Source organism: Podarcis melisellensis, assembly GCF_964234715.1.
Source record: "Podarcis melisellensis genome assembly, chromosome: 7".
Taxonomy (NCBI): domain Eukaryota; kingdom Metazoa; phylum Chordata; class Lepidosauria; order Squamata; family Lacertidae; genus Podarcis; species Podarcis melisellensis.
Genome location: NC_138539.1, coordinates 32,820,065 through 32,847,103, shown reverse-complemented (window position 1 = coordinate 32,847,103; position 27,039 = coordinate 32,820,065). Strand labels below are relative to the sequence as shown.

The following is a 27,039-nucleotide window of genomic DNA, read 5'->3' as shown; positions in this document are numbered from 1 at the left end:
AACAGGAACATGGAATGGCACTGGTGTTTACAACCGAATGCCCAGCGTGTTGGGAAATGAGTATCATGGAAAATGTATAATATGGGTAGTAAGTTGTTTTGAGAGGTAGAGTCATATTATGCAAAAGGAAAACTATACACATGAGAAAGTATTTGAATTTGGTGGACGTGATCTGTGCTTCTCAGCAGCTGCATTAGAAAATGCCTCGCTGCTGCCAAGAGATTGTACAGATCTGTCTGCTCCATCATACTCCAAAATGCAAAGCTCAGTACTCAGTGAGTATTTTTTCTGATGGCGGAAAGTCTAAGATATAACAAACACACCATATAGATGAAAAGAGTGAAAATTGTATTCCTACTAATGCACCATGAACACACTGTTTAGGATATTATTCCAGAGGTGTAGACATCCCGAGAGAGAAAATTAAGAAATTAAGAAAACATCTATTCATATACATTGTCACTGACTGAGAGTGTTGGTGTTTATGCCCAAGAGGTTTGCTTTTATCCTAAATGCTATCTCCGCAAACCCCCAGGCCACATAACAAGCCATCTGTGAAGCTCCCTCAACTTAAAAACAGAGTTTACAACATACCAGGTGAGAGGGAAGGCAGGCAGGAAGGGTGGGTTGGGTTGGGGAAAAACGAAAACATTGCAGGGTGGGAAGAATTAGTTGCAAGGAAGCATTTCAGGTCATGCCAGACCAGTGAGAAATGACCAGTGCAGGCAACAAATTCTCCTAGCTGAAGCCAACTTGTATGTATATGGATGCTGCTCTTACACAATACAGTTGACAAACCAAAAGGTCAGATATATTGTATTGCTAGCCCATACATAATTCAGTGCTTTCAGGCAGCCTAATAAGCTGATGCTGAAAACACCCCAGCAGCCGGGGTGTTTATTCATTGTTGCTCAGTGTCTACTTTGATCTATAAAGAAAGAAACTTATATGACCTTACAACTGGTCTGTCTCCAGAGTAGAACAGTGGGTGGCAGGGGGCAGGGAGGACACACAGTTAAATCCATCACTAAACTGAACTAAAGGAAGGTTCATCCAGTGGTGATTAAATCAAAAGTGACGCAAAGCTTTCCCTAGAACTCAATGCAGAGTGGAAACAAACCTGTTTAAGGGGTTTGAAAGGCTCAGATAACTTCCCTGCCATTGTTTTTCATTTTTTTTTCATGCCTCTACACTTCCTGGTTCTGCCTAAGACCAGATGTGCCAAAATACTCTAATAAAGAGTGTTGTCATAACCCAGCAAGAAGCCGGAAACACAGGTAATCTTGTAAGCAGAAAAAATGTTTTCATGTTCAAAACATCTGCACATACTTTTCATAATGACCAAATACTTCTCAAACCCGGTCAGATTGTCTATTCAACTATTTATAATGATCACATGAGGTGTAACTATTACTATTCCTTTTCTAGAAACTCCCCCCTCCTGAAACCTATTGTGAGGTTTTGCAGTGCAGTGCACATTAAAATATTCCACATTTTCTGAAAGAATGTTGTTTTCTGTCCTTTGGAGAGTTAAAATAAAATGTATAGTTCAGAGAATTACTGTGCAGTTGGTATTTCTATTCCAAAACCATTATCTAGAATATAAATGTCCACTCTACCACAATACAGCAGGGCCACAACTAACATAAAAGAATTACAGTATTAGTGGAATAATTTACTAAAGGCACAGCTACATATTATGAAAACAAGGGGTTGCCACTGAAAACAGCATCACCACCACCACTGCCATAATATTCTTAATCACCACCGTTGATTTCAGCTTCTAAACAACCGTCTCAAGGTGATTTACACATAAGACAATTAAAAACAGTTAAAAACACATAAAAAGCAAATGCATGCAAAACAAGACTAAAACCCTAACAAGTCGAAACTTGTGCTAAAGACCCATCTATCCAGCCAGAAAACCCTGTCAGAACAAAAGTTCCCACTTGTTTCTGGAAAGTACAGAGAATGGAAACCTGTTGTATCTCAACTGGAATGCTATTCCACAGAACAAGGGAAGCACACTAAAAGTCCTGCTCTGAACAGCGTGGGTGATCCTTGGAACTTGCAGGAGAAACTTTCCTGCACTCCACATCAATGTACTGGGTTCAACATCCTTTTTGAGGTGCAGCAATAGAACTGCACATAATATTTTTTGGAATGTACAATGTGATCACAAATTCACATGCTGAAATGGACTGACTGAAACTACTTTTGAAATGTCACCATGTTTCAAAAGCAGTTTACAGTGTGAGTTGAGAAGATGCTGCTCAGGAAACTCAGCTCACAAGCCCTGTGTGGCATACGAAGTAAATTCCAAAATTCTCCGTTAACGTTGCCAGCATTTTGTCATAACCACTAAACTTACAGTTAACTTCTATTGACATCAATTGTAGTTGCAAGAAGTTACAAGGCCCTACATATGTATACATGTAGATTTATGGTTGGGTAAAACAAAAGAAAACACTATAAACTATTGGATGTAGGCTTAGGATATGATACTATTTTTTTATAGCTTGCATAAAATTGAATGCAACCAAAAATACATATACAGCCTTGGAAAGTAAGGACCCTTGTTATTTTCTTTTTTGGAAGAATAACAATCCAATACATGTCATTCAATACCAAAACAATAAATGTCTTTAACATTAAATTGCATTATTGAAAACACTTGCAAATGCATGAGTTCTTGCATTTTAAATGTGAAGAAATAAATACTTCACTAAGGAATGAAAGAAAAAATAAAGCACATTTAAATAATTTTATTACATTCTTAAGTTGCCAATTCATCTGTGAGTAGTTTCTTTGCAGATGAAAAGAAATCAAAATATAGGACAGATGTTTGAGAAACCACATTTAAGGTTCCTCATACACTAGCATTTCTCAAATGATATTGGCTCATCTATTAAATAAGGTGTATTTTGCTTGATTTTTTAGAAAAGGAAACATCAGGAAATATTTAAAGGCCAATTGCTGCCAATTAACTTTGATCAGCAAAAGTTGTATTTGAATCTTTTGGATTCTTTTGCCTGTCTGGAATAACATACATTTATAAATTCTAACAAAACAACAACGTGATGATTAATGCCTGTTGGCAGCCCTGCCACAAGCTTGTTTAATGGCTGGATTTTAAATAAACAGCTGTCTTTATTATGATGGGAGCAAAACTTGACTGTTTTAATATATTCTTTTCTTTTTATGATAATAACAACAGAAATTGCCTTTCCCATTGTAAGCACAGACAAGCACTTTACTGGAAGTCTATGCAGAAAGTTCCAAAAAGATGGATACAAAAGTAACAGCATCGACGACTGAAATGGCTTCCCATTTTCCTTTTTCTTTTTCCAGTTCATGCAATAGTTCTACTGCTGAGATCCTTCTGATCACAGAGGTCCCTGCTGCTGTATTCAGCTAGTTCTCTGGTCACATTTCATTACTCACATGGAAAGGTCTACTGACAAGCTGAAAACAACCACCACAATCAACTACGAATGTCTATGAATTGGTCTTCCCACAAGACTTGCATAACTAATGAAAAGAAGTGGAACAAGCTCTATGTAGGCCTGGGCAATATATCAATATATCACCCAGGACTGGTACATGGGGGCATACCACAATGACAGCTTCATTCAGCGGTATATCACTGGTGAAACCGTCACTGTTCTTGAATTCCTCTGCCTCCAGTGCCCAGCGGGACAGAGGGAGAAACAAACTAGCTGGGAGATGGAGGCAGAGGGACTCAAGCGGTGACAGTTTCACCAGCAATATACGGCAATGTTGAAGACCCAACATCGCTCAGCCCTAGTCCTATGCAGAAACACCGTTTTAATAAGCAGTTGAGTCTACCAATCATTCAACATTAATGATTTTCCTTGGGTTAAAAGACAGACTTCCTCCCAGTGGGTTGCAGTTGAGAAAGAGACATACACCTAGTGATCATTAAGAAGGCAGCAAGGTTTAATATTAAATTGTCTGCATAAACAATTATGTTCTGATCTTTGAACTTGCGTACTTTGATCAAAATTATAATAACTGAATAAGATTTAGCCATCAACACTCCAAACAACGTTTTCAGCTACTAAATGTGGAAGTGTAACATATTACAACTGATATTTTGTGTGAGCAAATATATTCATGCAGCCCTTGTGCAGCATATTTCCAGATTATCCAACATACTGTTTTCAAGATGTTGCAGGCCTACAGCGCCTATCATCCCTGACCACTGGCTATGCTGGTTCCAGTTGATGTGAATTGGAGTACCCCTGCCATATTCAAGCAAATAAGCATTTCTGAGAGGTCAAAACAACCCTCACTCCTATGTTGATGGCTGGTGTGTGCAGGGCTAGGATGGCACATAGGTGTCACCAAGGGTAGGGCTCTGCTGCATTGGGGAGGCTCCAGCTGCATCCAGGTGAGTGGAAAGCTACAGCCAATAATTCTACTGCCATCACTCGCAAGTGGAAAGCCCAGAAATTGGATTTTTCATGGGTAGCGAACCACCAGGTCAGGAGCAGACCTCAAACTGTCCAGATCCCCTGAAGGGTCTGATCTTTGGGCCTGTCAGCTACACCAGCTTGGAGTGAAAAGTGAGGAGGAACCCTCCTCATTTTCTGCCAAGGCTGGTATGAAGCAGAAGTGACATTGTGGATCCAGTGTTATTTTCCTCCCTTGCGCCAGCTATGATTTCCCTCTACAAGCCAATAAAAAGAAACTAATAGTAAATTTTGTCTTGATAGAACTATAATTACTTACTTCTAAATCATTAAAGAATAGATGTGTGTCTGCCAAGTTGAAAATCATCTCCTCCATCCTCAGTCCCAAGGAAACAGAAGTAGGGGGGTCCTCAAAGAAAAAAATAACAATTATAGTCGGTAATGTATAGAAAGGAAGCCTAGAATTCTACAGTTCTCTGCCACCCAAACCAGTCTGTTATGAGCCCAGATTTTGCATTTATTTATTTAGGTTATTTATACATTGAAGCCAGATGTGTTCAGAGGGAGGGCTTCTTTGATCCAGCTTCCTACTCCCATTCCCCCTCCTCCTGTTCCTCCAGAGTCTGCCATCCTAGGTCTGACCCCAAAGGTGCTCCAATGAAGTACTGTTGTTGCTGCAGTAGTTAGGATGTGGGATATTGTGGACTAGAGCAGTTTGGGCTACATGGTGTGGAGGGGTATGAAGTGATTTGCTAAAAAGGTGGGCCAGGAAAGATCCTATGCATGAGGGGTTTTTTTGGGGGGTGGAGGTCACTGTAGTCTAATTGAATAGAAATACAAAGCTTCCTTATACTTTGGCAAACCTTTGTTTCATAGGTCCTCAGGAGAGTTTCCTCAGCTCTGCTACATGAGCTCAATTCTGGAAAAATACTAGGAACTGAACCAGAACCTTCCACATATATTCTGAGATAGATCTATGGACTCCTCCCGAAATACTACACAATAGATTTAAGGACTCTAATAAAATACTAATCATTCAGCTATAGCCCACCCATATGGAGAAGAAATCTATAGGGGGTTTTTTTTATTCATGTACAACACACTTTAATTGCTCTACAGACATTACCATAACAAGTTACTTCTTACTGATCTAATAAAATCAGAATGTGCTCAGCATTGTGGTTTGCAAATACAATACAGATGTGTGTGTTTAATATACATTATTAATCTATGAACTGCAACAGGGCCCTAGTATATACATAGGGCATGCAATTTAACAAAATTATTTTTCAAGGTCATGAACATGAAAACATAATTTTGAAAGAATGGGTTATAAATTTAAAAAAAGCTAATAAACTAGATTGGGATAGATATCTCCCACATTAATCAATCATTCCTCTGGCAATAACTTCCCAGAGTGTTTCAACATAAATGCTTTAAATTCATTAAAACAACAAAATACAACTATTTTGTACTTAATGTTCTGATGTGTTTAGGTAATTTTGCTACTCTGAATATATTCATAAAGAAAAATGAGGTTTGAAATCTCTAAACCTAACATGGCTGACCATCCAAGTGGGGGCAAAGAACAATGCTAAGAACAGGACAAAATTTATAAACATAATTTATTTATAATATATGTATGTGTATGTGTATGTATCTATATCTATATCTATATCTATATCTATTCTATATCTCAAAGGAAAGGGTAATAGATCAGAGCTAGAGCATATGCTTTGAATGAAAAAGCTTCAGGGTCTGAAAAGACTTGAGTATGAATTCCTGGAGACCTACTGCTAGCCAGTGTAGACAATGTGGAGGAAGATGGATCAATGAACTGACTCAGTATTAAGCATGTTTCTATATTATATAATATAAATTCCAGTCTGGTTTCTTGTTCCAATTTTAACTACTATTTCCAGGACTACATTTCTTTGATTAGCTTATACCCTTTTCTCCTGCATCACAGAGCAGAATCCTATGATTATGAATAACCTCACTTTCCTACCTAGGGTCTCTGGAACAGCAAAATCCTTTTTTTTTTTTCTACACTACCAAGAATCTATAGAAATAAATTTCTCACTGCTCTCCTAGATTCTCTCTGTTCCCAAACCAAACTGCACTGACTCAAGCAATCTACAGGATAAAGATTTTTTTAAAAAGAAAAAGTCTTGTGCTTGAAATCCCTGTGTACACTGAACACAAGTACAATGGTGTATAGCGTTGGTGTAATCAAATACTACAACCCAAGTCCTCTTTTGCTATTCAGAACCATTAATTTCCAAATAATTACTGGGAACTGAAAGTTAAGGAAAACTACCATCCATTGTAAGTTTATTAAGATTTGTAGTTCAATGTGAATGTCTAATAAGGTATAAAGGTGCAAATCTCAGGTGAATGTTCAGTTTAAAAGGGGAAATACCAGTGTGATAGACAATATATTCTTTTCTTGAACATGGAAGTCAGGGTACAAAAACTATCAGTATGTGATTTTAAAATGTTCACTCCCTTTGTTCTGTGTGTAAGAAGTAGTTGAAAAACAGGAAAGTTCACTTATTGTACGTGTCTTGGCTTATTTTCCAGTTAAGCTGGAAAGCCACAATTGAAGACTTCTGTGAAAGAGGGTTTTTGTTTTCCCTCCCCTCTTCACAGAACATTAAAGCACACATAAGGATCTCTTAGAATTAAATCAGGTAGGCTTCCCCGCCCCCTAGAGAAAATAACTTTTTTGATCAGGATTGCAAAAATTCAAATACCATTAAGGTGGTTCAGACATAATGTTAAACCATTATTTGGAGGTACATGAATGAGTTGTAAAGGAGCCTGGGGTTAGCACTCTTCCTCCTTTTCTACCCTTGCACATGGCAATTTCCTACCTCCTTTCATCTGAACTAGCTAACTATGGTTTTTGTTGTCCTGCAAATCAGGACAACACTAGGATCTGGCAGTGAAATGGGAAAAGTGGAGAGTGGACAACCCAAAATTGCTCATTCATATAGTATCAAACCATGGTTTGATGTTACACCTGAACCATTTAATGTTACAACTTTTCTTAGCGTCTTTTGTGTTATGCAGCAATTGATTTTTTAAAATAGTTTCAAATAATCCTTCATGAAGCACTTGGCATTGACCACTTTGTGGTGAATGCCAGCTGTTAACGCTGCAAGAGGTGATTTGATTAGAGACACAAATCTGCAGAAGGCATCTCTCTTTGTAAACATTTGAAGAATATATCCAGCACTTTCACACTTTCTTTTTTAGCACAGCTGTTGGTCATTTTTTTGAATGAAATCTAAACATCTTTATTTAAGATAGTACTTATATTGCAGAGAATTTGCTTTTGCCCTGCGCTCAAATGACAGTATTTTGTTAATGAGAAAATGCACACACATCCCCTTCAGCCACATCTATTGTCATCATGATTGGTGTGAGAAATGTGAAATGTGAATCTCATGAGCACCCCATGGCTAGCATCCACAACATCAGTGTAATTTTTTTTGTTTCGAAACACATCGGTTTGTCAGATATATTTGTTATAACGCTATCTTTTTTTTTTAAGTGAGCTATTTAGATCCATCTTAAAAGGTCTAAAAATATAATGCATCAAACCTGGAGTTCTTCACTTCCACCCACTACTATGGCAGAATTACTGAAGAAGATAAAATGGTAATTTTGATCATTGCCAAAATTACTATCTCTCCCCCCTTGACTTGTCACTGTAACTTCATTGCTTTGCTTCTTCTCTTCCTCTCATTGAAACAGAGCTGTAACAGCAATAAAGGGACCCCTGACCATTAGGGTCCAGTCGTGACCGACTCTGGGGTTGCGGCGCTCATCTCGCTTTATTGGCCAAGGGAGCCGGCGTACAGTTTCCGGGTCATGTAGCCAGCATGACTAAGCTGCTTCTGGTGAACCAGAGCAGCGCATGGAAACGCCGTTTACCTTATCGCTGGAGTGGTACCTATTTATCTACTTGCACTTTGACGTGTTTTCAAACTGCTAGGTTGGCAGGAGCAGGTACCGAGCAACGGGAGCTCACCCCGTCGCAGGGATCGCACCTGATTTAAATGTGATGCTGGGTATATAAATGCAAATCACTCATGCAAGGTTAGATGTGGCCAGCCTCTTATTTAAATCAAATGCCACTTTGTACATGTGCAGTATTAATACACTTGCACAGTGTACACCTGGGGAGCCCTGTTCACTAATGCTGCATTCACTGGTTTCTGTAACCCTAGAATTACTTTTAAAATGTACACCCGATTTTGGGCAAACTGTACAATGCACATTCATGACACTTCTGAGCAAAAAGTTGTTGTCCTGAATTGGCCAATTCCTTTTTGCTCTGAACTGCATTCTAATGAGCACATGAGGTTTTGTTTGCTGTTGCTTCTTTCATTCGGGGATGAATCAAATTTCACTCTAACACACTAAAGTTGCTTATAGTATGAGAAACTCATGCAGCACAGCAATCTTAACCCTGGCCAGGGAGCAACAAGGTGGAGTAGAGGACTGACTGCCAAATCCCAAAACTTGCTGCATCGAACCAGCCAGGGCATTGAAGTGCCCCCCAGCTCCTGCCCCCAGTTTTTCATTATATAACTGGAATAGCAGAGAAGATCTAGGATCAAGCCCTTTCGGGGATCCCAGCATCCCACCTTATTTTGGAGAGTTCCACTGATAGGAAAACCACCAAATATGGCAGCTACAGTAGAGCCTCTCCAACTGGTGGCAAATAGAGGCCACCAAAGAGAAGACTGCACAATATCCTAATCACCAGCACCCCAGACATCAACATCAAGGGAGAGCAGGATTGCACTGTCGGCAATACAATATACAAAAAACATACACCACCCTTTTGATGAGAAAGAAAAAAACTCCTCCAGCAAACACTGAAAAGCTTGATTGTGCTCTTAAACATTAATCTAGCCTTTGTAAAAACAGCACTTCATACGAAGAACAAGAGAAGCAGAGATTACATTGACTAATATTTTAAGGGTAGCGTGCAGTGCTTTATCACATCATCATTCTGAAGCATGTCAGAGATATACACATGAGCCCATTTATTTAAAAGCAGGATAGCTTTGACATACACACATCAAAAGTTATTTATTCAATTCTCTATAGATTAAAGTGCTTGATCTATCTTAAAGTATTGGAGGCAATTTCAGTGCCTTTTTTTTCAATTAAAATATTTTTTTACACTGAGTCATACAGTGCAAGCACTCTTTTTTTTGGACATCTGCCATAGCAAACTCCCTTTCATAATCTTATACATAGTTCTTTGCTTTCACTCAATAGGGACAACACATTCATTTCTTTACTAGTATAGTATATATATTATCAATTTAATTGGGGTGGGAAAGACTTCCTCACATCCCAAAGTCCAGTAGTGGAATTATGGGGCAGTAATGCTATTCAAGGGAAGAAGTTTTAGAATATTAGGAGAGGGTGATAGTTGGGCCTAGCATTGTGGGAGCAGCTGCAGCACTACTCGTTCTGGTGCATTGGGATACTGTGAAAAGTCCTAGACTGTGTGGGAGGAAGCCATGCTGCAGCTGTTCCCATACCAGTATCAATCCTTGGAGAACAGGAGAAGCACTATAGCTCAGTCCTAGAGGCTCTGTTTCCATGCAGAAGGTCTCAGGTTCAGTCCATGGCATCTCCATGTAGGAATGAGTCCCGCCTGAAACCCCAGAGAGCCACATCCAGTCAGTTTGGATGATACTGAGCTAGGCAGACCACTGGTTTGACTCAGTATAAGGCAGCTTCATAGGTTGAAAATTGGACTAATGTAATGGGAAGAGCCATAGAATATGATCTTCCTGCATGATATGAGACTTCTTATGTCATAGGGCCCTTGCAATCAGGTCATTTATGTGGTTAATCCAAATAAATGTGGTTAACCCACACTTTCTAGTGCAAATAGCCCATCATTTTTCCAACTGCAGAAAGGCCAATTAAAAAGGTGATGGGAAATTAAACTGGAAATTGCAGGATAGCAACCAAGTGCTGATGATGTCTTATAACCTCTGTGTGAACGTAATAGCATGAATGTTCAGCTGGGAAACTCCCAGAGACAGTAATAAGAATTTAAGGGTAACTCTGCAAATTAAGGCCAAAAGCCTAACTAGTCCAGCATGGTGTTTCTGACAGTGACCAAACAGATACCTATGGGAAGCAATCAAGAAGAATATGAGTGCAATAGCCATCTTCTGCTGTTGTTTCCCAGTGGCTGATACTAAAATCATGCAAATATTGGTTGGTTTGTTCGTTAATAGAATGTAATTATTTAATTCCTCACTTCTAATTTATAAACCTGGTCAAATAACTCTATAGGATAAAACCTTAACCACACTGGTTTGGAAATAAGTAGTGGGACTTACTCCTGAGGAAACAAGCATGGGATTACACTGATAATTAGATCAAAGCAATGTATGATCTGACAATCTTGTATACTACTAATTTTGTTTTTGTGCCACCAGCACTGAAAACCTGGATGGGTACCATTAGACAGTTCTCCTACTTTACTTTTTACTTCACTACCACACCATACTATAGATTCTTTCTGCACAAAGACATAGACATTGACTGTCATGGTACTTACTCTCCCATATCTGTTAGCATAGGATCCTGTAAGCAAGGAATGGAAAATGATGATTGTCTCATCCAAATCCCAAATGAATACTCTCTGTAAAAAGATAACCAAATCAATGGGTCCCTCTGTAAAGTTGATAATTAAAATAGGAAAAAAGCTTTGATCAATGGATGTACACGTGAACAAACTATTCTGAATGTTGTACCATAACAAAGCTATCCTTTCTTACTATTTTAGAGAAACCCATACATTTCAGAACAACATCAATAAGTAATATAACATCTCCACATTAACGACATACTTTTCTACTAAGAATTAACATTTGGAGGTGACTGGTTTCCTATTCCTGCATTAGATTTAGGTAGGTGCCCTTCCAGCAGGAAGCAGTAGAAGTGTTGCAGTAATGCCCTGGGTAGCTATTACCTCTCAGCAAGCAGAGGACACAATCTAGGGGCGAGTAATTTTGAAGGGGATGGAAACTCCCTTGTGAGAAAGGTCAAAATATAAGACTAAGTAGGAGTGGAATGGTTTATAGCTAGAGTTTATAATTTTGCTTTGCTTTTGAGGATTTTCATGTGCTGGAATTTGGTTTTATACATCTAATAGCCTAGTATGCTGTAACTCGCCCCAATGCTTCTGAAGAGTATGAGAGATAAATAAATAAAATAGCTACTTCATATACAATACCTCTAGGTCGGAGTCAGGTGGTGGTGAAGGATTATTATTCCTTCTGCCTCGACCACGTGATTTGCCATCTGAGCTGCGACGCAACCTTTCTGCATCAGAATCTTTGATGGGTGTTGCTGGGCTGTGGATTGTACTGTACTCTGCTTCAGAAGAAAAAATTGCTTATATTTTAGTTTAGTTGTAGTTCTTTGATTTTGTTTCTCTTTAAGTATGATGCACTGAAATGGCCACACAAAGTTTTGGTGTACTTTTGTAATAGATTACCATATGTATTTATGTTACTAGTGGTACACTAATTCCTGGAAGTCAGAATTCTTCCTAACCCAAATATATACAACAATGAAGTCAACTGAAAATTCTCCTTTCCAATACTTGGAGGGGTTATTTCTTAAAAAACAAAACATCCTCCAGCTTCCAAGAATTCATAGAACATAAGCCAACCAAAGTTAACCTAAAAGCTCACTGATTCCTGTAAACTTTGTTCTTTGCTCTCACATTCTTTGCTCTTGAAATCAGTTTAAAGATAGTTTAGAATTAGTTTAAAACTATGTCTTCTGTGGAGAACTTTCAGCTTAAATTTTGGAGTGTGGAGGAAGTAGGGCACCAACATCTCTGATAAATATTATGGGGCAAAGAGGGTCAAATGGGGTGGGATAAAACTCACTGCTGGAGCTTCTCCCATTGACTATCATCCAATGGCCACCCTCCTCCCTAAGCCCTCTGGATTGATGCTTAGTGATGACTGGAACATCTGGGGATTATTATAGCTAAATATGGACTTGCAATTTGCAGTCAAGCTTTTCAGTGCAATCCAACTCAGAAGTCCCACTGCGTTCAATGGCGTCTACTCTAAGTAAATGTACGCAGGGTTGCAGCTGGACTAAGCAAGCCTAGTGAAGTTCTTACACATCCTTTTTTTGGCTGTGCCTGTTGCAGGCTGGTCCAATTAAGATGCCCTAAAACCAGAAGTTCTTTGGGGGATCTGCAGAGCTGTGGATACCCCTGAAATGTCCCATTTCAGGACTTCCCACCAGCTACCATCGATGGTAGTTTCAGACCCACCTGGGCAACACTTCGGGTTCTTGCTGCAGTGGAGCCACCACCACCAGCAGTGCCACCAGAGAAGCTATGGTGTGCCATGCTTACCCCACCTACCAGTCATGAACACTGGGATAGTCATGATAGCAAATATTAGCTAAAGTTTGAGTAATGAGCTCAACATCTGAAAAGACTATAACACATCTTGTAATCTGTGTTTTTACTTTTTAATGCTGGTGTTTATAAATTATTTGAGGTGGTAACTATAGGAAAACCTGTATTTAAAAACTCACTGCTGTCCACTTTCCCCTTGCTGAGCCAGTCCTTTCTTAATAAGTGCCACCATACATTCAGAACTCTTCTAAAAATACATTTCAAGTACCAAATTGTGGCCTATAGGTACAATCAAATCTATGCATTTACCTGCTGTAGGATCTGCAACTGCTTGACTTGTGATGCCAGATGGTGGTTCTTGAAGCTGGTATGTCGCATTGGAAGAAGGGGTTGTTGGACTGGTGTTGCTACTTGTCATATAATGCGAAGGATATGGAGAACTGTTATAATACTGTGCATATTGACCTTGGCCAAAGCTGGGGTAAGAAGGATACTCCTACCAGAGTTGAGAAAAAAGCTGTATTAGAGATTTTCCCATCAACATGCTGCTTACTTTTTGGTGTGCGTTCTAAAGTGGAAGTGGAAACAGATGCCTCAATTTCTCTGCCATCTTGGATTTTGCAGAGTAGGAAATCACAAACATTATTTATTTTGCATAAATAGGAAATTGAATTTTAGAAAAACTATATCAGAATTGGGTCTAAATATCATCGTGATAATTTTTTTAAGGCAATAAAGAGGGGCTGTTACAAGTAACATTAAGGTAATACTCAAAATTCTAAAGAACTTCAAGATTTTATGTAGAATTACAGATATGAGTTGTATTATCCTTCTCAAAACACACTTTTGGCACCCTGTCATAATTTTCATATAGTTACCTGTTGCGAACTGTTAAATCCCGTAGAATTTGTAAGTGAATTGTTTCCAGCATATATTCCAGATGATGTAGTGAAACTGCTTCCTGAAACAGAACAAAAAAAGGAAGAAAGTTTATATGAATAGTCAATACAATGTCTCTAAAAAGAACAACACAACAAATCAACAGTGACAAAACAGAATTTTTCACATGCTGGTACAATAAGTAATCTACTGTGTCATAGGCAAGACTATACTGTGAGTGAATGAATGATAAATCATTACTTCCAGGCTTCTAGATTGAAAGCTAAAAAGTTATTCAAATGGAATGTATTAAGAGTAGAATCAGAAGTCAAAATAACTTTGCTCTTATGTTATACCTAACATAATAGAATGACGCAAAGCTTGATCAGTAGAATCAATGGCACAGTTTTCACTATGTGTCTCTTTCAGTGAAGTGCCACTTCAAACTACAGGTGGAAGGTTCCTATGCTAAGAATGCTTCCTCATATAAAAGACTCCCTCCACTATTGAAAATAGTGAAAACTAACATGCTGATTTTCTATGTGAAGAGAAAAAGCAACAAGAGTGTCTGGTGGCACTTGAAAACTAACGTTTATTATGGCATAAGCTTTCATAGACTAGTGTCTACTTCACAAGAAGGCTAAGGTGTTACGGATACACATACACGTGTGTGTGTGTGTGTGTGTATAATTCATTTCACATTGTGGTCTCTGTTTGAAGTTATTTTGTTCAAGGGAGGTGACCATCTATTTTTCCTGGCTTATCAATTTCCAGGCTGTCTGTTATCATGTTTTGTGACTGGCCCTTATTAATGACATAATTATCATCTCCTGTACATTCTATATTTCACCCCCCCCCACCTGTTTACTACACGCCCTCCCAAACTATGTGTATCCGGATAACACGTCAAGCACTGATTAAGTAAACTCTAGTCCATGTCATAATAAATAGGTTAATATTATCTGATTTTACTGAAACAGACGAACACAGCTACTCCTTGGAAATATGTGGAGGAAGCTTTTTATTTGGATAAGCATTCAAATATGAGATCTCCCCCTACTGTCTTAAATAGTAATCCAGAGCAATATCTGCTTATGTAGTTATTCTGCTTATGTACCCTTGTAAGTTTCAAATCACTACAAAACTACATAGATATTGTGGTCCTAAAAAAATTACTTGGAAACTCCACTGATTTATTTGTTTATAAATAAATATTATTAAAATATGTCTCAATGTCACTTTGGTTTTTTTTGGGGGGGGGAATGACACATATCCTGGAAGATACTAGGAACTCCAAACTTCTATTGCTGTTAACGAGACTTATACTTTGTATTCCTTAAAAATGAAACTTTTTATTATTGCTATAATGTTTTCTTCCATGCTATAGAAACACAAAAGAAGTTTTCACCACAATCTATGAACCTTATGGGCTTCTCAATAATGGCACAGATAATTATAGTTCATTAAATGTTCTTTATACAGCCTTGGGCAGCAGTTTTCTCTTTCCTTGAAAAGTTATGGTTGCCCCTGACACTACGAGAATTATTATATGACATTTCAAGTAGAAAGGCCATAGCCTAAATGTGCCTGGACACTGCAATACTCTCTCAACCTTAGCTGTCCAAAATGGACAGATGGGCACTCTTGTTTTAATGCCTTTAACTACAAAGCTGAATTTCTAAAAGGGCAGCAACCTCCTTTTAGGCCCAAAAGCAAATGTGAACATATGGACACTTAATAGTGAAAGTGTATGGAGGAGGGGAGAGGGAATGGGGAATACAAAAAGCTGCAATTTCCAGGAGGCACTGAAGTAGCAAAGCACCCTCATAATCTGCCTTTTTCATTTATCATGATTACAGAATAGCTAAGAACTAAGGTACCAAAAGGAGAACCAATGAGAGGAACAATGGTCCAAAGATATCTGAGAGAATGACGTTAGGATATGCTTGCAACTGTATCTAAGACACACACACACAAGCAGGAGAGTGGTAGAGGGATCCTTCAGATTCCAGCCACTTCCTAGGACAGAGATATCTTTTGGTAGGACTTTTTTTGTAGCTGGCACCTCTCAGGTGGGCACCATTGCCATTATAATAGAACAGGGGAGGCGTTTATGGTGAGTTTTCGCACCTCTTTTTCTAGAAAAATAGCACTGCCTTTTGACTCTTCCATAGGATTGTAATTAAAATGATTTTGTAAAAAGTGACCCTCACTTTTAAAAGTCTAAAAAGGAAATCTAAACTACACAGTATATTGGAAATGTTCCTTCTCTAATTTTGTAAATGCCATATAATGGGATCCATATTTCTGGAGGTGCCTTAGATGAAGTATGAGATTTACCGCATAAATAACTTACATGGTAATCCTTTAGATAAACTAGTCTACATTAACTAGTGTTCTCTCTAAATGCCTTAGAGAAAACAATAAAAAGTTATTTATACTCATGCTCATGAGCCATCCAGTTATACCAACACTTACTATGGATACCTCAAGACATCAGGTTGGATCCTGACAACCATAAGCAGAAACAAACTTGCAGAGGGGGACTTTACAAACTTCCTCCCAGTGGCCCCCTCCACCCTGCCCGAAAAAGCTGGTCCTTGTGGTTGGGGACCCTCCAGAACAGAACAGGATGAGCAAATGAAAATTAACAGAAAGAGAGAATTAATGAATAGTGGGCTCACAGAAGGTGTCAATTCACCCCTTCCACAGCAGTCCTCTCATGTTCAATCTCACCCTGTTCTGAATGATCCTGCAACCCTCAGGACAGATTGCTTTTGAGCGGGGAGTGCAGAAGACTGCAGTGGGGAAAATCCCCTTCTGTGAGCTTTCTTCTGCTTGCAGTTCTCAGGATCCAACCCACTGCCTTTGGAGAAATCAGGACTAGTTGTATATGAAAAAACAGACACACATTAACATTTTAGTAGAACAAAGAGATATTTCAGTAGCAGGAAGAAGGGGTTTCAACTCCCATTTTTTCAAATACTTGCTTTTAGTAAAAGCATTCACCTTCATGTTAATACAGAAAATAAAAATAAATATCAGTGCCTAAGCATTCAGGACATTATTTCGGGACAGTGATTAAAATAATTGTCGAATGTTGCTCAGCAAAGATTCTTGTTGGCTACTGTTTCTTCTGGAACTGTGAAGAGGTCTAAGAGATATCCATATCCCTACTCCGAAGTAAACATGAGTGGGATCATGCTGACCAAGTAACCACTTTATGCAACATTTCTTAAGAATAAACATTTTATTGTTTGTGATTAATTGGATATGTACATAGAAGTAGTCCTATATAGAATCTACCGGTATTAATGTATAAATTTCACAGAAATGCAAGAAAAATATCTAACATCTAAAATAACACTTAAGCAGCAATCCTGTGTCTACTTACTTGGGGGTAAGCCCAACTGAACTTATTGGGACTTATGGCTAAGTAAACATGCTTAGAATTGTAAACTTGCCTTTCTTGCATATTGGCAGAAAGTTCACAAGAGCCAATGAAAACTGTTATTGCACCTAGGCCAGCATATTACAACAAACATCTCTTTCATCTTATGCCATTACTGACTCCTATGGAGAGCAAGTAGGGTCTCACAGACCATAACAAATGTGAAACAGGTTTCTGAAAACTGCTACGTAGACCACCCAAGGACATCAGCTTAGGAGTACTTAAAACATTCTTTAAAGTTTGCCACATTTTAATAAGGTATGTCATGCCACAAAAGTGCAGTGCTATTGTATCAGATGATATACAGATCAACAAAAAAGAGTGAGTGCCAACATCTAACCCAATGAACTATAAAAGTACACAAAAATCATTTTTGCACCTTTACAAATTAAAAGTACATTTTATAAATAAGTAATCATGCTGAAACAATTGGCTCATGAGTAATGCTAGGACCATAACGCTGTGTATGTAAGACTTTCAGAACACTTTTGACAAAATACCCCACCAAAGACTCCTGAGTAAGCTTAAACAAAAAAAATTCCTTCCAGTAGCACCTTAAAGACCAACTAAGTTAGTTCTTGGTATGAGCTTTCGTGTGCATGCACACTTCTTCAGATACCCAGACCAACACGGCTACCTATCTGTTCCTGAGTAAGCTTAGCAGTCATGGGATAAGAACAGAAGTCTTTTTGTTTGTTAAAAACAGCAACTGGTTAAAAACAGGAAGCAGAGAGTAAGAATAAATGGGAAGTTCTTTCAGTGTTTTTGTTGGCATCCGTCTGTCTTGAGATAAAATGGAGGGCACCTCTGGGGGTGAAGTCAAACTGCTGTGTTATAAGCACCAAAGTGACCTCCCCAGGATGCAAACCTGAGCAGTGTGTATGGATATCCTGACAAAACCTCTCTCTCGGCTTTGCTGATGAGGTCCAAAGGAAAGCAGAGCAATGCATTTGGCACGAGCGTGGCTGCAGAAGCTGCCAGAAAGAGGTGTACAAGGCACCATCCAACCCTCTCATGGACTCCTGTTAGGGTTTACTCCTTGGCTTTTTCTTTTCCCGAAGGTATCCCGCAAGGCAGTGGAGGTTTTGGTACAGAGTTCTTCTCCTAGATGGGCTACGTTCCCAGGTTGGTGAGCCCCATCTGCCCCTCACTTCCCTCTACAGCACATGCAGAATCCACCTTCATAACTTTTAGACTCACTATTGGTCTTTTCTGCTCAACCCATTGGAGCCACATGCAGGGGAAGTCCCTAACTTACTGAAGGTTTGACACCCATTAATTTTTTTAGGACAACAAAACTGTAACATTAAAAAACAAAATAAAAACAGAATATACATTACAGGGTCCAGAGCTAGCTTTCCATACGTAAGACCAAGGCTGCATGCCAGCAACAGGCGGAGCTAAAACCAAGGATGGGCAAAGCCGGAGCAAAGGTGTTTTGCATTAACTTATCCACAATAAAGAAAGCTATTTCAGTTTTCACCACCACAACCTCAGATTAGAATTATCAATCCTATGCAGAAGTGAGACCCACTGTACCATTTCAGATTGTACAACTCAGTATTCATGGATAAGAAAGAAGCAAATGCCATTTTCAAACTATTTTACTACAGCTACCAACATATGCAACTTCCCTATAGTCCTCAACTTATACTAATTAGGAGAAGATAAGGCACATCTTTGAACCCTTTGAACCTCTGTGAAAATCGCTCTTTGGTGATTTGTGAAAACTCAGAAGGATGCAAAAGTGCTTGTGCATTTAGAATATGAAAAATGTAGGATGCCGGAATCACGGTCCTGACTCTGCTGCCTTTGCTCTCAGCAATGTTGCTGCTAACCATATCTGAATTGTTATATGATAAGGCCACTATTCCAAAAGAAGAAGACGACAAAATTCAGCAATATTTAAAAATGAGGCTGAAGCAGCTGCCAGATCCTACAAAAGAAGATGTGACTCAGACATAATTCCATTTTTAAAAATAATAATAATAACCAGTTGAAAGAAATCTTATTCTTTCTGTTTAAAACTTGGTGGTAATGTGTCTTAATCCAGACCTTATGTCAGATCATCACCTCTGCCATTCTAAGTTTGCTGTCAGTTCTAAAGGTAAATGTTTCCTTTGCTTACTGGCTAAGGACTAGATCAATACATCCTAAAAGCTATTCTGCATCAACGAAGTCTGATACAGTTAAGACATTAAGGCTTCTCTGCTTCATAACATCTGTTCTAAGGTTTCCAAGGGATTCAACGTGCATAGCTCCCACTGACCCAGTCTAAAATTAGATATCATGTTTCTGGTTAGTTTTGAATCCCTTTCCCTATTCCTAAGGAGAACTGGATTCCATAAGTACCAACACAAAGAAATATACAATATATTAGGCATGTACAATATCAAGTAAACATTTAAATTACTTTGGGGGAGAAACCACAACTGATAGCATCTAATACTTATAAGAACTTCCAAATTATACTGCCAACATTACCTAAATAATTCTGACAAGTTAACTTGTAGGGAATGTCATCTTAAATTTACAGACAAAGAAAACACACCTAAGGGATGAAATTATGTCAGTTTATATTTGTATTCTTGACACAATTTTTCACACTGCTCTGTTTTCTATCACAGCAGAGAACTATGCTGCAAGAAATGGAATTTTACAATAAAGGTCATTGTAATGTTGGAATCACATAATATAATAGCCATGTTTAAAATGCTTATGTTGATGAGACCTTTAAAACTTAGGTTTTAATTAAAAATGCTAATTTATCATCAACATTGCAAATTTGCATTTAAAATCTATCTAGTTTTGCACATAATATACATTGCTATCATCTTCATTTGGCTACCTGCATTTTCAATTATTATTATTTTTTTAAAAACCACAAAACCAAAACAACATGTGAAAAGCAAACGAATTCTAATTACTTTATACAGACCTTGCATCTGGTAACTGTATGGAGCCTGTCCTGGCTGGGGAGTGCTAAAACTTGCACCATAGCTCAGAAAGCCTGTCTGTCCAGGTGACTGTGTTTGTGATAATCCGCCTTCTGTCTTGATGCCTGCCCACAATGCACCTAAATCAGTTAGTGATAGCAAAGCTAGTTGTTCATATTTTAACAGAGGGCATTAAATAAAATCACACAAGTATTCATGTAAGTATGCAAAAGGACACCAACCCATAATCTAGTTAAGATGCACTATCTGAACTGACACAACCTTTCTAATTTAAATTCTTGTTTAATTTAAATCTCGCATGAGCATACTGTAGATTCACCTATTTAGCAATCGTTACATTATCAGTTTAGAAATGGTGGGCAGTATGAAGGAAAAGTGACAGTTTTAGCTTAAAATTGTGAAATTATAGGTGTTTATAAAGCACATTTGATACTATTATACATTTTTTGTTTTCTGCTCATTCAGAAAGACATTAGAAAACTTGTTTTATTAATATAAGTATTTCTTTCTTCTATAGCTTTTCACATGCAAGAGCTTAATAATTAAAGAGGGTCAGAATATCAATAGGGAATTTCATATTTACAAAGTCCAGCATGTGAGTTAAAACTTTCTTAGCTACCAAAGTTGACAAGTTTTACAGTGCAATCCTGTACATGAATTCAAGGTAACTGGGCAACCGCATATACAGGATTTCCACCACCTGGGTCCCAGCGCTTTAGTTGGTTTAGTTACCAGGGGCCAACATTAACACATACAGTAAGCACCTTTTACAACTCAATAGTTTAAGGATTTTTCCTAGACATTTTCAAACAGGGGTGAGAGTGGGAAAATTATCTCTTTTTAAATTATTGCTTGGGCCTATAGGCACATATCCATTATTAACTGCAAAAGGGATACAGCCTTTTTGCCATGTAAACAATACAGATCCCACACCTTTGAGATGTCTCTTCAGACTGGTAACATATAGTCTTTTTTATTTCTTTTCTTATTGAATTTCATCAAAATTCAAACATCTACAACCCTGAAAATGATTTCATTAAATAAATGCAATCCAAAAAATTAAAATGTATTTAGCCTGATAAACAGATAGAGACAAAAATAACATTTTGTAGCCCGCCATATGCATTGGCACCTCACTGTCTGGTTTGCATCCACACCATAATAGGCCATTATTTTATGTTGTGTTGGAAAAGGGTATTGCCTGCAGCCCAGTTGTACAGGTAAGCTTTAACTGCTGCAGAGAATCAGTGACATTCTGCAATGCAACTGAAGCTCAGCCCCGGGTTTCTGAAGTGAGGCAAGACACATGCAGGTGGTGACAGGAAAACCAACAAATCTGTTGGAGCTAATCTGGTGATTTGGCATACAAAATAAAATCACCATGTGGATTATGCACTTGCAATTTTAGATATGACAAAGCTGCATGTAGACCATGTATTGGTGTGTAAGCTGCTTCTCCTTTATAAAAACCCTCAATTATTTTTCCACTGCAAATCATCCACTCTCAAGGGTGCATTGAAAAGGAGAAGCAAGTGTCATGATAACATTGCAAGCAGCTGGGGAGTAAAATTTCATTCCCCACGTGGCAGCTATATTGTGAAAAAGCAATCCTAACTCTTTTAAACCTCTTCTCTGCATTAAGAAGGAAAACTCATGAATGGTATGATGGTAGTGATGGGAATTATGCTGATGCATGAATATATGTATGTTAATATGTGTATTTAACCTAATTCAAATAAATAATAAACTTCCAACAGCATGTCTGATAAAGAAGCAGTAACTGAAAACCATCCTGCAATGGGGAAAATCTGCATTTTAAAGTCTTTTTAACAGTTTTGCTGCAGCATTAGAGCCAAGAAAGTCTTAGCAACCAGCTGTCGGTGGCAATCATCTCCACCAGCCAAACTCACTCTGTTACAAACATTATTTCTCCATTCTCTCATTGTACAATATAATAAAAAGCCTTTGCCAGAGTGTTCCATAAAATGTTTAGTTACTACAGAATAAATTAATCAGTGTTCAATTATAAATTCAGTTCTGATTTGTTATTACAGCTATCTTTGTGATGTATCACACCATATTGAATCGTTATCAAGTATATATAAATATATCAAAATGAGTTTTTAAAATTATGCTGTTCAGAAAAAGGGGAGAAAGAAACACAAAAACAGACCAACTGGCAATATTACAAAAAAAGGATATAAACCCTAAAACAAGAATGTAAACTGTATTAACATAACAAAGTAGCAACAAATAACCAAACTGCATTGTGATCAATTTTCCTATTCTAACAGTTTAAGAATAAATTTCAATTATTTTAAAAAAATGCATTTTAAAAAAATCAGTTCTAACACTACAGAAATAAACCCCGCAGCCAAAGTTTTAATTTTTACTTTCATTTAAAAATAAACCTGAAAGTATCATCCTGATAGTCGCTTTACTAAGATGAAGTTTAAAACAGGTCACAATATTATATTTGCTAGATTTAAGCAAATACAAAAGAAATGAATTTGTAAAGGCCAGTTAAAGAAAACATAACCCATTATTTCCCGAGTTTCGGTCAATTTAATTTGTTGGTTAAGACGGAAATCCTGGTCACACTTTATTAAAGAATAAACCCCAGTGGACTTATTTTCCATTATATAGGGAGATAGTATAGTTCAGAAGTCCTCAATGGTGAGCTCAACAGTGGGGATCACCAAAACCTTTAGGGCAACATGCTTCCAGTTGAGATGAGCCAATGCCCTTCTCAGTCAACATCTAGGGAGAGAAAGTGTAAAGCCTTTTATGAGGCAGTACTTTTGGATATATTATTATGTAGTTCTTTGGCTCCTGTTTCAATTGTTGAGTACTTCTTGGTTTCTTAACTGTTGTTTTAAATAAAATTGTGGGTTGCTTTTATTGGGTATGTTTAATAGCTACCTTGGAAATCTAGTAGGAGGAGTAGTAGTAGTAGGAGGAGGAGTATACTGCCAATCTGTAGATTCCACAAAATATATGATAAAATATATAATAAAACCAGAACAAAACAAAACCAATACCATCCTACAACACATTTAAAAGGGCACCTGATGTTAATGGGACTTAAGTTTGGTTGAATTATTCTTTCTATATTTCATAAGAAATACTTTAATAATTAAAATGCAGCAAGGACATCTACATGCACCATACATGCTAGGAGTGTCTTTAACATTCTTAATGCTTCATAAAGAAAATGTGCACTGATCTTTCTGTTTTTTATACAAACCATAGATATAGCTTGGTTCTTGTCATAGGGCATTCAAGTACCTAATATAGCAACATATACGCACAGACTAGGAACAAAATGACCCTCCTTGCTCTGTTACTCCATTGGAGGCATCTGACAACAGAGGGGGAGGGCGAAATTTTCAGGAGCGTCCTGAAAATCTGTTCTACTGGGTTTGCATATCCTCCAGAACAGATTTTTGTGGGACACTGGGGACTGCCGATGGAACAAGGAATTTTTTAAAAATAACCTTCCCTCTTCTACTAGCGGATACTTCCCTCTGGATCAAAAACTCTTGTGTTTCTGCAAGGACATTAGTTGGAAATAGCCCATAGCAAGAAAGTGGGAGACATGGGGATGTGAAAGTTAAGATGCTGCTAAATACTGAGGAGTGCGATTCCAAAATCATGGAACAATGCTCTACTTCTTTTCAGACCTCAGTGGTTTTGCAACATACTTACGCTTAAGCTACTAAAATGCGGTATTCTGTCACTAAGTAACGCTGCACTCCTCAGCAACACGACTTCACAGCCCAATACACAACTGTTTGTCACCATCTCCCCAAAAACTTAACTCACCGTATGATGGGATTCCATAGGGCTGACCAGGCTGTGGGTACGTTGAATAACCTGTGGCTTGTTGCATCCCTGTGGTAAACTGTGTCTGCCCATATGCAGCCATCGTTTGTGAAGGAGTAGGAAGAATATGCGGGTATGGTCTGCTGTTCGTTGCAAAATGACAGAAAACAGGAAAGCCTTTGTATTAGATAGAAACATGCAAACGTTTTGGTTAAGCTGCATGACAGAATGTAAATTCCTTGGCCACTGTGCAAAACAAATTAATTAATTAAACAATTTTCTACATCTAAAGATACATTTGTAGTTATTCTAAAGTACAACCTCTCTCAGGGGTAAACTGATTTCAATTATGATTTAGCAGATGGATTCAATTATAATTATAAATGAGGTTTAACTCCACTTTTTTTCTTTTTCTTTTTTTTTAAATGTAACAGACATCTTACTTGGACGGGTATATCTGTGGTGGGGGAAACTGGTGAGTTTGTCTTGGGCTGAAGCCACTGCTTCCAATTGCTGTACGGAGGAGAAAAGAAAGCACATGGAAGTGTAAACACACACATCTAACCTAAATATTATTTCTGTTAAAGGAACTTTAGAAATTTAATGAAGTTTAATAAAATTAAAACAGCGCCAAGTAATACTTTACTAGATCCAGGCTAGCACAACAATTCTCAACATCTTTATTGCAAATTGGGTTTTTGCAATTGCTCTTAAGGGACCGTTTTAAAAATATGTCACACTTTAGGCCTTTGTAACACACCCTGTCATATTTCTAGCCATTTAATTAACTCTCCACTTTTCTCACAATTTTGCACTTGAATTAAATGAATTACTCCATGCATGGTTCTTAAATTTAAATGCTGTAAAATGTCAGCATTTTTATACAAGGGTGACATTTTAGTGAGTCAGATATTCTTCAAACCCACAATCATACTTCCATTTTTTCCTTCCCAAGAACTATAGCCACTACTGAAAACAGCTATTTAGCACATGGTAGTGAGGAATGAAACAAATGCCAATAAGAGAGCAATTCTTCTTCAGTGTTTTATTATTTATTCCTTCCAAAGATAGTGTGTGACTTAGGAAGCTGCTTTACACAGAGTCAGACCAGTAGTCCATCCAACTTAGTATTATCTGCACTGATTAGCCGTAGCTTTACAGACAAGGGACTTCCCCATTCAACCTAGATATGCCACCGACTGGACTCAAAGCCTTTTCATCGCAAAGCATATTTTCAAGCACAGTGATGGCTGAAGACATTCACGCTGCTATGGAACCAAAAAGGAAGCATTCCTTTTTGGATTTTATCAGCTAGAATCTTTAAAAAAAAATGACAGTGTACCAATAATGAGACTGTAAAACTGACATATCAAACTTGAAACCTTGTATAATATTTTGTGACGTTTTGGTTGGCCTTTAAAAAGTATTGCAGGCAAAAGTAGTGGGCAGCATCCATCTAAGTGCTCATCAGAACAGACTCACTAAAATTAAGGGCCTAATTTACTTGTGTCCATTAATTTAATAGATCTACTCTGAGTAGGACTAACATGGAATACAACCCATTTTTTTTCAGCAGTAAAACTGCTGAAGCACCTTCACTGTTCAAATGTACACTTATTTTTCTTTGTCTAGATTAGGGGCGGCGGGAGGATCTTTAAGTTTGCAGCAGTAGCTAGCTATGAACAGTGCAGATTGGCTGTTACCTCCTGCTGCAAAAACCGGGACAGCTTTGCACTTAAAAAAATAGGTTCTCACCACAGCTGATAAACTATTGTCTTCACACAAACCTAGATTTTTTGAGGCAAAGCTATCTGCTTTACACATGCCAAATAAAATGTGGGCTTGGACTACACTGAGACTAAAGGGTGCCCAGTAAATGTCACCAGTAACAGCTCTGTATTTCAGCTAAGAAGAAAATATTGCTAGACCAAACTGAGGCTGCTAGACTCACCTGGAACTGGAGCCCCATTGGACTCAGCAGAACTTACTTCTGAGTAGACATGTATAGAATTTCACTATTAATTTCAAAATAGACTTGGCAGCTAATAAGTGACAACCGCTGCCAATAAGGGGAATACACACATGAAAATCCACAGACTGTATGGTTGTCTTTACTCAGAAACAGTTTCCTAATTAAATATCTGAAACATATATGGGTATCATATTTACACATGGCAAATGCTTCCTTACCTGATCCTGAAAAACTGTCTAAAGACCCGTCTGCTGTTGTAGTGGCAATCTCACTGCTGCTCATTGGCTCTGTTTTAACTAAAATATAAATAAAGTGTGTTTTATGTTCACTATGACTGCAATCCAGACAAATTTCCCTGACAGTCAATAAAACTGAACTCAGTGGGGCTTACTTCTGAGTAGACATGCACAGAATTTCATACTTGTGCACAAACACTCATGCATACGTGCAACACACTCGTACACTAATTGCTTATGTTCATATATACTAATGCAGCACTAATTCTAAGAAACACAAAGCTTATTTTGTACATTTATTTTCTATAAACATATTATACACAAAAATATGTACATCTGTCCGAAATGAGTAAAAACCATTACAACAGAATTGTTTATTGCCTTTCTAGCAAGTCTCTGAGGTGATCTACATAACTGCCAAAAAGTTACTGTCAGGTCAGTACAATATTAGGCTGCAATCCTACAGCATTTACTTGGGAGCAAGTCCAATTGAACTTGGGTAGATGGAAACAGAATTCTGCTGTTACTAAACCAATTATATAAGTTAGTGTACAAGCAGCGACCATTTTGCACAGGGGTTCTGTTCCTGGTGTAGGCGGAGCATGCATAACCCCAATTCACCCCCATTCTGCCCTGCCCCCCATTCTGTCCTCTTCTGGTACCAAAAGGACCTGCATGTAGGTAGTGCAAAATGGTCACCGCCTGTACTTTATTCTAACTTTTTACACCTAATCTTTATAACTTTCAGGACATTTCATGATACCGTAACAAACACACAGACACTGCAGTACTCTTAGTTATTTTACATTCTGCTAAACTATACATTTACAGGTATCTTTAATATTC

The 27,039-nt window shown here is 38.0% G+C and overlaps 1 protein-coding gene across 10 annotated transcripts in view; it reads right to left on the bottom strand.

Moving 5' to 3' along the window:
* EYA1 (EYA transcriptional coactivator and phosphatase 1) overlaps nucleotides 1-27,039 on the bottom strand; it is an 82,960-nt gene that overhangs the window by 30,322 nt on the left and 25,599 nt on the right. For 5 of the 10 annotated variants that reach the window (XM_081919726.1, XM_081919730.1, XM_081919733.1 and 2 more), the window contains 9 exons: nucleotides 26,176-26,253; nucleotides 24,429-24,498; nucleotides 23,986-24,128; nucleotides 20,142-20,279; nucleotides 13,752-13,834; nucleotides 13,183-13,369; nucleotides 11,722-11,864; nucleotides 11,044-11,127; nucleotides 4,756-4,845 (listed from right to left, as the gene is read on the bottom strand). In XM_081919726.1, the coding sequence (XP_081775852.1) occupies nucleotides 4,756-4,845; nucleotides 11,044-11,127; nucleotides 11,722-11,864; nucleotides 13,183-13,369; nucleotides 13,752-13,834; nucleotides 20,142-20,279; nucleotides 23,986-24,128; nucleotides 24,429-24,498; nucleotides 26,176-26,253 (1,016 nt within the window). The remainder of the gene's footprint in view (nucleotides 1-4,755; nucleotides 4,846-11,043; nucleotides 11,128-11,721; nucleotides 11,865-13,182; nucleotides 13,370-13,751; nucleotides 13,835-20,141; nucleotides 20,280-23,985; nucleotides 24,129-24,428; nucleotides 24,499-26,175; nucleotides 26,254-27,039) is intronic. The other 5 variants (XM_081919728.1, XM_081919735.1, XM_081919729.1 and 2 more) reach the window with 3 other exon arrangements.